The following is a 12,352-nucleotide window of genomic DNA, read 5'->3' on the forward strand; positions in this document are numbered from 1 at the left end:
ACAACATCCTAATCAGCAGTAATCAGCACGGGTTTACAAATGGGCGTTCTTGTCAAACCAATCTCTTAGCATTCTACGAGGAGGTAAGCTGTGAGCCAGATAGGGGGAGACCAGTGGATGTGGTGTACTTGGATTTCGCTAAGGCGTTTGATACAGTTCCCCACAAGCGCTTAATTTATAAAATAAGGTCTGCAGGCATCGACCGCAGAGTTTGCTCTTGGATACGGAATTGGCTTAAAGGGCGTGTCCAAAGGGTGGTAATAAACAGCGCATACTCAGACTGGTCTGAGGTTGTAAGCGGGGTGCCCCAGGGCTCAGTCCTGGGATCAATTTATTCATAAACAGCATTGAGGACGGGATCAGTAGTGCGTTATCAGTTTTTGCAGATGACACAAAATTGGCCAGGGCAATAACTGCACAGCATGAAGCAGATATCCTACAGAATGACCTGGACAAAATTAGAGTGGGCAACGACATGGCAAATGAGGTTTAACGTGGAGAAGTGTAAGGTTTTGCACTTGGGGACTAAAAACATAAGCACAATACACTTTAGGAGGGGAACCCCTGGGGGAATCAAAAATGGAGAAGGATCTGGGAGTCTTGGTTGATGATAGATTAGGCAACAGCATGCAATGTCAAGCGGCAGCTGCCAAAGCCAGCAGAATATTAGCATGCATAAAGAAAGGGATGTATTCCAGAGATAAGACTATAATCCTTCCACTTTATAAAACTCTGGTCCGACCGCATCTGGAGTATTCTGTCCAGTTCTGGTCGCCAGTCCTCAGGAGGGATGTGTTGGAGCTGGAGAGAGTCCAGAAAAGGGCAACTAAACTAATTAGGGGATTGGAGGACCTTGACTATGAAGAGCGTCTACAATCGCTCGATTTATTCTCCCTGGAGAAGAGACGTCTGAGGGGGGACATGATAGCAATTTATAAATATCTTAATGGGGATCCCAGCTTAGAAAAAAAGCTGTTCATTCAAAGGGATTGCATGAGGACTCGAGGGCATACAATGCGATTAGAGGAGAAGCGTTTTAACCTCAGGCAACGTGGGGGGTTCTTTACTGTTAGGGCTACAAGATTGTGGAATTCTCTACCACAAGAGGGTGGTTTCTGCGGGTAGTATGGTGGCTTTCAAAAGACTCTTAGACTTACATCTCAAGGATCAGAACATTCAGGGGTATGTGAGATGATTACAGCCACACACCTACACAGGTTGAACTGGATGGACTATTGTCTTTATTCAACCTCACCTACTATGTAACTATGTAGAGCAAGTACCTGTCTTGAATTGGATACAAGAGTGGGTAAATTAAAAAAAAAAAAATTGTATATTTTTTTTTTTTTTCAGATAAAAAAAAAAAAACCGTACTGCCCCCAGATGGCTGCAGCACTGATACAAGCTGCATCTGTTGTCTGCCACCTGAAAGACTGAAATAAGCTTAACAGAGTTGTAAACCCTCTTTATATAAAAAAAAAAAAACAAAACGTGATTATACTTACCTGCTCTGTGCAAAATGATTGCAGAGCAGCCCCGATCCTCTTCTGGGATGCACTGCTGACACTCCGGGGCCCTCCTCAGGTGCCCCCACAGAAAGCCTTCCATGGGGGTACCCGTGCAGGCTTGTTCCTGAGATCCCCTGCTGCATCCAATGACAGACAGCGGTACTTTGGTCCGCCCCCCACATCACTGGATTAACACTGGATCAATGGCTCCTGCTGCTATCAATCTGTCCAATGAGTAGAGGGAGCAGCTAGAGCCCCTGCGCTCATGCACATTGCTGGATCGGACTCGTAAGAAAACGGGGGAACCTGCAGCACAGGTTTTTCACCTTAAGGCATTAACACCACTTTATGACCATGTGAAGGAGGCCTGAAAGCAAAGCAACAAGCTAGAATAGCTTATTTCTTGCTCTAGAAGCTCCCCTGCAACTGTGTGCAGGGTCCCCCAAAGCCTCTAAGGCCCCTTTCACACGGGCAACCTCTGATCTGCGTTTCAACAAGGGATCCGCTTGTGAAATCCCTTGCTGATCAGAAAATAGAGGTCTCTGTATTACAGGATTAATTAGCTAATAAAAAAACACACAATTAAGCAAAAAAAAAAATAAATAATTGATAGATTAGTCGACAGACAAATTAATCGTTAGTTGCAGCCCTAGTGTGTGCGTGCTCTCGGATGGGCCAAGGTCAGTATCGGCTGCCAAGAAGTTTTTGCAGGATCGAGGTGGAAGGGATTCCTGTCTTTCGTGGCTCTGGACAGGCCTCGCAGAGCTTGGTACACTGGCCTGGTTAGGCTGGCCGCAGATGCTCCTTGGAGAATTCCTCTCAGGGAGGAGTTATTGTCTCCGGGGCCCTTCTCCCGTCCGAATTTGCAGTTGCTGACTTTGCCGACTTGGTTGTTGAATATCAGGTGCTGAAGGACGGGTTTGGCTGCTTCAGTGATTCCCACCCTGCTTGAAGCGTGGGAAGCGACTTCTAGGGTGATTTTTGTTCATATGCGAGACATTCGTGTATTGCGTGGGCTCCCCTTCGCTCTTACTCGGTGGCCCGGATCTTGGCTTCCTTTAATGGGGAGTTGATCACAAGTTGACCCTTAGTACTGTCAAGGGTCAGGTTTTGGCACATTTCTTCCAAAGGCCGTTGGCCGCCTGTGCCCTGGTGCGTGACTTCTTCCAGGGGGTGCGACACTTGGTGCTTCCGGTGCGACCTCTGTCGCCAACTGGGGACCTTGATTTGGTGCAGTTGGTTCTTTTAGACCCTCTGCGAGTATTTGAGGGTTTCCCCTGTCTACCTTTTTACAGAAGGTGGCTTCCTTGGTTGCTGTCACTCTGTGTGCAGGTGTCGGCACTGGCAACATTGTCCTGTCCTCCCTATATGTTGATCATGGGGCCAAGTGGTACTTGTCCGGATCCGTCCTTCCCTCCGAAGGTGGTTTCTGGTGTTCACTTGCACGGGGACATGGTATTCCCATCTTGTCCTGAGCCCTCACATCCTAATGAATGTGCATTGCTTACTCTGTTTAGAGTGCAGGCAAGAATGTCAAGAAAATATCGGCAAGATCAGCCAGTTCCGGGGCCGATACCGATCTATCGGAAAGTGCACATTGGCCCCCGATATATCGGTCTATCCCTAACTTTAACCTAAGGGTGTACTCGCCAGCGGTTTAGACATTAATGGCTGTGTTATTTTGAGAGGACAGCAAACGTGCACTGTACACTCACTACATTGTAGCAAAGTTGTCATTTTTTTTTTCTGTTTTCACGTGAAAAGATTTAATAAAATATTTACAAAAATGTTAGAGATTTGCTCACTTTTGTGAAATAGTGTGTGTGTAAAGATATGACATATGGCTTGAACATTTAAATTCACATTGTAACCTTGCTTTTCATTCTTTTACTATGTGTTCACTGCTATTAGGAGGGTGAAGAAGGAATTATCTCTTATGACGACTGTGGAATCCGACTTACTGTCATCTATCACCTCAAGGATTTGGAAGGTTCTTCTCCCCCCCAGGTTGGGGATAAGGTTAGTATTTGTATATTTTTGCCACTGAACTGAGGGGGAACGCAAAGTACATATTTTTGCTATAAAGTGTAGATACATCTTACTAGGTACTAAGTACTTTTATTTCCCTCTTCTCCATTGCATCTGAAAAATAAGCTATCTGAATCGTATAGTACAGGATGGGTATTCATAGAATGTGGGTTGTATGTTGCTACAGTAAGATGATTGGACTCTAACAAAATGTTTTGCTAGGGCTGCTACCTGGAGTGTAATGCACTGCACCTCCATAAATTGATGTGCAAATTAAGTGTTGTAAGATGCTGTACACCCCCCTTTTTTTTTTTTAAATGGAAAATGGTAAAAGCGTTCATATATAATTGTGTTGATGCAGCGCACTCAACAAAAATGCACTAAACTCAAATATACAAAAAGTTTCCTAGGTAGCAACCATCAGTAGCAAGTTTATTACCCTGTAAAATATAGCAACAGTGAAATGTTTTAAGCAAAACCTAAAATAAATTGTGGAAACCTTTTGTAGTGCTATTGCATAGTAATCTGCTCTTACCAGTCTATTGCCTTGTAAAACTCAAAATTTCAATATTAACCATTGATTTTGTGTGTGTGTATATATTCCAATATAAAACTAGTCCAAATAACATGATTTATTTAAAGTGATACTAAACACACACTGTTTAATCTAGGAGGGAGAGCGTGGGGTTGTCATTTACCACTTTGTATATGCTCACATGTGAAAAGGTTTCTACCTTTTTTTTTTTTTTCCTTCAAAGCCCCTTCCTACAGGGCTGTCTTCTCGGGTTTACTGTTTCCACTATTTCACCATTTCACCTGAGAAATGATGCGATGGTGCAGCCAGCTAGTCCCAGAGGTGATCCAAGACTAGATATTTTATTGCCTCTATGGCCTTGGAGGACTGGAGCGTAGACATGAGGTTACTTCCGTTCCTGGGTGGAAGTAAACCATCTCCCCCAGATCTCTCTATAAGGTCCGGTTCACACTTATGCGAGTGCGGGAAGGCTGCGAATCCGCAGCCTGTTCCTGCATCGCACACGCACCCCCGGCAGTTCACACTGCCATATGCTATACGCTGGGGGTGTCAATGTAATCTTAACGACACCCCCAGTTTGATCGCATATCGCAGTGCGATCGTGCAGTTCGCACAGGATCGGATCGCACAAGTGTGAACCGCTGTGCGATCCGATCCTGATGCGGCTAGAAAAAAGGGTCCCTGTGCGTGTTTGGTGCGGCTGCGGTGCGAATTTAGCCATACAAACTGTATGGCTAAACTCGCACCGCACAGCCGATCGCATGTAACGAAGGAGCAGTGCTCTCCGACATTACATGCGCACCCCGCACACGCACAAGTGTGAACCGGGGCTAAAGAGGACGTGTTATCCTTATTTCTATTACAAGGCATGTTTACATTCCTTGTAATAGGATCAAGTGTTTAAAAAATAGACAGCTAAAAAGTAAAATAAGGAAAAAAGCAAACACACGTAAGTTGCACATGCATATGTAAACAGTATTTGCACCAAACATGAGATATCACTGCTAACGGAGCGGGAGCAATAATTCTAGTACTAGACCTCTATCTCTAAACTGGTAACCTGTAAAAGTGTTTGTCACCTATGGAGATTTTTAATACTGTAGTTTATCACCATTCCACAAGCGTGCGCAATTTTATAGTGCAATATGTTAGATGTCTATTTACTTGGCGTAACATCTTTCACATTTTACAAAAGAATTTGGGTAGAATTTGTGTGTGCGCGTTTTCTTTCGTACATTGACGGACACAGGTCCTGATTTTTAACCATTGGGTTATACTGCCCCCTACTAGGCCATGCAGCCAGCTTGGCACCTCCCTTGGAAGGGGTGGCACTGTGGGGTTTAATTTTTGATGGCAACTATGCCGCTATTTTTGTGGAGGGCACCTACCCCTTTTAGCGAAGCAGGACCAATGGGATACTCTGCCTGCGCATCTACGTGACAGTGGGTGGCCCCCTTTTAACCACTTTACGACCGGCAGCCGCAGATTTACTGAGGCAAGCAGCCGCTCCTGGGCAAACCGACGTAACTACATCGGTCGCGTGCAGGCAGCTAGGGGGCGTGCACGCGCCGCCGCCAGCACGCACCTGCCCCCGCTCGTCAGCGGGGGAAGCTGGCGCGTCTGGCGGCTCCAATTGTCACCTGACACTCTTAACCTCTCCCCGCTGACAGGACGGTCGGCTGATATAAACACAGCCGTCCGTCCGTCCGTCCTCCCTGCAATGATCAGAGACTGTGAACCTGCTATATAGGATCGCATGTCTCTGTGATCATTTCACAAGCCACTCCCCTAGGCTTACATTTAATCCCTTGATCCCTAACTGGGCTAACCCCTTCCCTGCTGATGGCATTATTACAGTAACAGTGCATATTGTTAGCACCGATTATTGTAGTAATGTCACTGGTACCCCCAAAAGTGTCAAATGTCAGTTAGGGGACCGATCTGTCCGCCGTAATCTGTCCCGCAAAAAATCGCAGATCGACGCCATTACTTGTAAAAAAAAAAAAAAAAAAAAAAAAAACAAATCTTTCCCTTAGTAGACACTAACTTTTGCGCAAACCATCAATACGCTTATTGCGATTTATTATTTATTTTTTTTTTTTTTTTATTTTTTTTTTTTTTTGTGTAGGCCTCTATGGAGGGATTCGATGGGCGGTCATTCCAGGATTTTCATATAGGAATTTCATATAGCGGAATGTGAAAAATATTTTTCTTACGTCCTCTGACAGTCGCCGCCCATTCAGTCTTCACTAATGGGGTATTGCTTCCTCTCCACAGGAGTTTCTAGGCATAAGACTTATAATTTATCTACATAGTCACACCCATGGGGGCTGTCCTAGTCCAATACCCCCCTGCAATAGCCATCTCAATTCAGTTGTCTTCTGCCTAGCTTTGGAGTGGATGGCCTTCCCTGTGCTGAGGCTACAGTCGCGGCCTGCCTTCTTTTTTTTTTTTTTTTTTTTTTTTCTTTTATGATTTTTTTTTTTTTTCTGAAAATGTCATTTTCTCTTACGTCCTCCGACAGTCGCCGCTGCCTCTAAGTCATCACTGTTGGGTATTGACTTCCGCTCCGCAGGAGTAGCTAGGCATAAAGACTTAGTCAAAAGAACAAAGGCATTTGCATATACACACCCATGGGGGCTGTTCCTTCTGGTCAATACCCCCCTGCAGTGACCACTCCAACTCAGTTTCATTCTGCCTAGCGTCAGGAGTAGTTAGGCTGCCCTGTGCTGGGGCTACAGTCTCTAATCTTTTATTTGATTTTCTTTGAAAATGTTAGTTTTTTCTTACTTTACTAGCTGTTTATTTTGTCAGCTTCTAGTTTTTAGTCGCTTCTTCGGATGAAGATGGATCATGCGGTGCTGGGATTCTGACTGACCGCCCTTGTTCTCCAGGGCAGAGGGTCAGATGGACCCCCAGCCCGCCATAGAGCGTTAAGCCGTTGTTCGTCCCTGCACTATGAACGACCCATCCCTGCTCGCAGCAGGTATGCAGCCATGAGGTGGCTACCTCACAGGACACATCTGCGATGCTGCAGTGTCATGTCCCTGGCTAACGGCGCTCCTTGTCAGATGAGGATAGCGGCTTTCTGTTCTGAGAGGCTCCCCACGCCATCTGGTACAGGTAAGTACTTCTGTGTGGGGCCTCTGTCTGGGGTAGCAGTCCTGTGTTGCTGTGTGTCCCCCATGTCTGTGCCTGTGTGACTCCCTGATGCGGTCCCTGCGGGGATCGCTTGTGCATGCGCTGCGGTGCTGTATGTTTTTGGGGGTCCCCTTCCCTGTGTCACTTCGGTGCTTGTTGGGGATGCAGACTGTATGTGTATTTGGTATGGGCAGGCATGTTTGGCTTCATTATGGGCAATACTACATGCTGTTTTGGCGCCATCTGTCCGCATGTTCGGCGGCCATTTTGCCGGAGCCTTCCATTCAGTCCTATGGGGCAGCCATTTTTCCTGAGTCATGCAGCTTATAAGTTCAGCCTACTCTGACAGCACTTCCTTTTACTCTGAAGCAGGACATCGGTGGTAACACTTTGCGGGGCTCTGCGGATTGTCTCTCTCAATTACCTTCTGTATTGTAATTTCTGGCTCCGTTTTTTCTTCTCCTGTTTGGGGGTCTTTGTCGCTGTAGAGGTGGGCTGCGCACTCCGCAGCGGTCTTAAAGGGGCAGTACCAAATTTATTGCACTGTTGTTTTTTCATCTTGTGCAATGGATTCTCAGTACAGCAAATTCCCCCCAGCTCTGGTGGGGGACCCCAGTTCTCCTGTGGCCCCTCTGAGACCTGATTTGGCCGCTGTAGTGGCGACCTTGGTGTCCAATATGGAAATGCTGATGGCTGAACGTGCTGCTAAAAAGAGGCCCAGATTGTCCTTCTCTTCTGATTCAGATGGTGATATGGCTGCTGCTGCGAGCGTGCCCTTTTCAGGGTCTCGCCCATCCTTAGACCCGCTGGGGTCTGAGGCGGAGGTGGAGGGGGTTGATACCTCCTCCCCAGGGTCACCTGAAGAGCGAGCGACCATGGATGAATTGATTATTTCTGTTAAGGAAACACTACATTTGGAGGATGAGCCCAGTCCTCCGGGCATTGTGTCCTCCTTTAGGACACACGGGACCTGCAAGTCGGCGCAGGTTTTTCCCTGCCCCGCTGAGTTTCATTACACTGTTAATGAAATTTGGCGCACTTTAAAACATCCATTCCTGGTTCCTAGTCGGTTCAAATTGCTTTATCCCTTTGCTACGGAATCGCGATGGTGTGTGCCTCCACAGGTGGATCACACTGTGGCCATGCTGAACAAGGCTACCTTGGTTCCTTCTGAGGATACCCCTGTTTTTCGGGATCCCACGGACCGGCGGTTGGAGTCTCTAGCCCGCCATTCTTATACGGTGGCGGGCTCGTTGCTCAGACCCATTTTCACGTCCGTTTTGGTGGCTCAGGCGGTGGCTGATTGGACTAAGGTGCTTAGGAGCAACCTCGTGTCTGATGCTGTTCCGCCTGCCCGGCTGGATATGGTGGATCAAATCCACCAAGGAATCATGTATCTGTGTGATGCGGCCTTAAATGAGGCCCCTTTAGTGGCACGCCTCTCCAGTGTCTCGGTACTTAACCGGTGACTGATATTGCTGAAGAGCTGGTCGGCTGACCAGTCCTCGCGGAAAACAGTTGCTGATTTTCCCTATGCTGGTTCTCGCCTTTTCGGCGATGCGTTGGATACCCTGGTGAAAGGCGTCACAGGGGGCAAGAGCACTTTGCTGCCCCAGGACCCGAAGAACAAGTCCTTTCGTGGCAAGCGGGGTTCTGCGTCCAGATCCACTCAGGGGTCCTTTCGTGCCTTTCGGAACCAATCCAAGGGCAAACCCTTCAAGGCCCAGGGCAGCCAGAAGAAGCCCTGGGCGGGCAAGCAGAAGTCAGGCAATGCCGGCTCGGCGGGTCAGTCCGCCTCTGCCTGAAGGGGCGCCCTCGTCCGCTTCAGGGGTGGGGGGACGTTTGCGCGGTTTCCTCCAACCTTGGCTGCTCCGGATTTCGGACAGGTGGGTTCAGGAAATCATTCGATCGGGGTACAAGATCGAATTCCTTTCCCGTCCGGCGGACAGATTCTTTCCCTCAAATCTTCATTTGCCTCCTGGGCGTCTGCGGGACCTACACCAAGCGGTGCAGGACCTTCTTGCTCAGGGAGTGATTGTCCCAGTGCCTCATCGGGACAGGTTTCGGGGATTTTATTCCAATCTGTTCAACTGTGCCCAGGAAGGAGGGCAAAGTACGTCCTATTCTGGACCTGAAAGCGCTGAACCGCTTCGTGCGCGTTCGCAAGTTCCGTATGGAGTCTCTCCGCTCGGTGGTGGCCTCCCGGAGTCCAGGGGAATTCCTGGCCTCGATAGATCTAAAGCATGCGTACCTGCACGTCCCCGTTTTCGAGGGTCATCAGCGGTACCTTCGGTTTGCTGTCGCAGAGGACCACTATCAGTTTGTGGCGTTACCTTTCGGTCTCGCTTCAGCTCCAAGGGTCTTTACCCAAGTGCTGGCGCCGGTTCTGGGCCTGTTAAGGGCACAGGGCATTGCGGTCTTGGGGTACCTGGACAATCTCCTTCTGAGATCAAGTGTCAGTCAGGACCTGGTGCGCGATCTGTCCACCACGGTGCAGACGCTACAGGAGTTAGGATGGACCATCAACGATGGTCGACGTTGTCTCCATCGGTTCGTCTTCCCTATCTGGGAATGATTCTGGACTCTGCTCAGGCAAAGGTGTTCTTGCCGGAGGACAAGCTCCGTACCTTGCAGGACGAGATCAGGTCCCTCAGGGACGACCTGTATGCGGGGCCTGGGGTTGATGGTTTCGGCCTTCGAGGCGATACCCTTTTGCTCAGTTTCACACGCGGGCTCTCCAGGCGGAGATCCTGGCCAGGTGGGACAGACTGCCTCAGTCCCTGGATCTGGTTGTCTCGTTGAGTCGTCAGACCAGACTGGCTCTTCTGTGGTGGCTCCAGTCCCTGACGGTGTCAGCAGGCAAGTCCTTCCGTCCGTTGTTGTGGACGGTGATTACCACAGATGCCAGCCTGTCAGGCTGGGGTGGAGTCCTGTGCAACCTGTCTGCCCAGGGCACTTGGTCGGAGGAGGAGTCCTCACTCCCGATAAATGTGCTGGAATTGCGAGCGATAAAACTCTTTCAGTGGTCGGACCAACTTCGGAGCTGTCCTGTTCGGGTACAGACGGACAATGCTACCGCGGTGGCTTGCATCAACCACCAAGGGGCGGCCCGGGAGGTGACCGACATTCTGTCTTGGGCCGAGACTCATGTCCCGGCGATTTCGGCAGTTCACATTCCGGGTGTGGAGAACTGGCAGGCCGACTATCTGAGCCACCAGACCCTGGACCAGGGGGAATGGTCCCTGCACCCGGAGGTCTTCCAAATGCTGTGTGTGAAGTGGGGATCCCCGGACGTGGATCTGTTTGCATCTCAGTTAAACCAAAAGGTGGAAAGGTTCGTGGCAAGAATGCGCGATCCTCTGGCGGACGCCTCGGATGCGTTGGTGGCCCCTTGGCATCAGTATTGTCTGATGTATGCCTTTCCTCCGATTCAGTTGCTATCCAGGTTCCTCCGCAGGTTAGCCTCGGATCCGCACCTGGTGATTCTGGTGGCGCCGGACTGGCTGCGCCGGTCCTGGTACGCCGACGTTGTTCACCTGACAGTGGCGCCTCCGTGGCGGCTGCCAATGCGGGAAGATCTCCTGTCTCTTGGTCCGATCTTCCATCATGCTTTACAGTTGCTGGCTTGAACAGCCTGGCTGTTGAGACCCAGGTCCTGAGGGACAGGGGTCTCTCCCCTGAGGTCATCCCTATTCTTGTCAAGGTTAGGAAAACCTCCTCTGGTAAAATCTATTACCATACCGGGAAGGCCTATTTCGCCTGGTGTGAGTCCAGGGGGTTCTCCCCTCGCTCGTACTCGGTGTCGAGAGTGTTGGCCTTCCTCCAGTCTGGGGTGGACTGGCGCTGGCCACAGTAAAAGGCCAGGTGTCCGCACTGGCTATTCTTTTCCAACGCCCTGTGGCGTCTCATTCCCTGGTTCGCACCTTCATTCAGGGTGTGCGACATTTGGCTCCTCCCAGGAAGGAGCCCTTGCCTCCATGGGACTTGAACTTAGTTCTGTCTGTGTTGCATCGTGCTCCCTTTGAAAACATACGGGAGATATCGTTGCCTCTGCTGTCTAAGAAGGTTGCCTTTTTGGTGGCGATCACTTCGGCCCGCAGGGTTTCGGAACTGGCGGCGTTGTCTTGCCGTTCTCCGTACTTGGTGATTCACAAGGATAAGGTGGTCTTGCATCCGCATTCCTCCTTCTTTCCTAAGGTGATCTCTGATTTCCACCTTAATGGGGACATTGTCCTGCCTTCGCTTTGTACGAAGCCTATGCATCCTAAGGAGGTTGCTCTGCATTCCTTGGATTTTGTCAGGGCGATCAGGGTTTACCTGTCGTCTACGGAATCCTTTCGGAAGACGGATTCCCTCTTTGTCCTTCCTGAGGGACCTCGGAAGGGCATGGCTGCGTCTGCAGCGACTATTGCCAAATGGATCAGACAGACCATTGAACAGGCTTATGCTTTGAAGGAACGGGTTCCACCCTTCCCTGTTAAGGTGCACTCTACCAGATCTGTGAGTGCGTCCTGGGCCTATTGGCATTGGGCCTCCGTGGCCCAGGTGTGCAAAGCTGCAACTTGGTCGTCGGTGCACACTTTTTCCAAATTCTACAAAGTTTATGTTCTGGCGTCAGCTGATGCCTCCTTTGGCCGCAAGGGTCTCAGTGCGGCGGTGCCATGAAGGACCCTTGTTTTTTTATGGGTCCCTGGCTGTTGGTGTTTGCTTTCCTGGGCTGTTGCTCCTGTTGAGCATTGTTTTCTGTTGCCCAGCAGGTTCTCTTACTGTGCATGTAAGGTTCCTTTCTCTGATGTGGGTACTGCGTTGCCTTTTCTACGGTTGCGTCTCCCACCCCTCATGTCTATACTGCTTTGGGACATCCCAACAGTGATGACTTAGAGGCGGCGGCGACTGTTGGAGGACGTAAGAGAAAACTGAATTTTTGTAAAATCTTACCTGTAAAATTCCTTTCTGAGTCCTCCAAGTCGCCGCCCCCGCCCCTCTTTTGGGGTTGTGTTCTTATTACCTACTGCTATGCTACCAAACTGAGTTGGGAGTGGTCACTGCAGGGGGGTATTGACCAGATGGGACAGCCCCCATGGGTGTGTATATGCAAATGCCTTTGTTCTTTTGACTAAGTCTTTATGCCTAGCTACTC

The 12,352-nt window shown here is 49.4% G+C and overlaps 1 protein-coding gene across 2 annotated transcripts in view; it reads left to right on the forward strand.

The window, feature by feature from the left end:
- The window catches only part of CSDE1 (cold shock domain containing E1), a 208,419-nt gene that overhangs the window by 125,989 nt on the left and 70,078 nt on the right, over window positions 1–12,352 (forward strand). For both annotated transcript variants that reach the window (XM_082246093.1, XM_082246094.1), the window contains one exon: window positions 3,420–3,527. In XM_082246093.1, the coding sequence (XP_082102219.1) occupies window positions 3,420–3,527 (108 nt within the window). The remainder of the gene's footprint in view (window positions 1–3,419; window positions 3,528–12,352) is intronic.

The sequence above is a fragment of the Pelophylax lessonae genome, assembly GCF_965119305.1.
Source record: "Pelophylax lessonae genome assembly, chromosome: 2".
In the NCBI taxonomy this organism is placed as follows: Eukaryota; Metazoa; Chordata; class Amphibia; order Anura; family Ranidae; genus Pelophylax; species Pelophylax lessonae.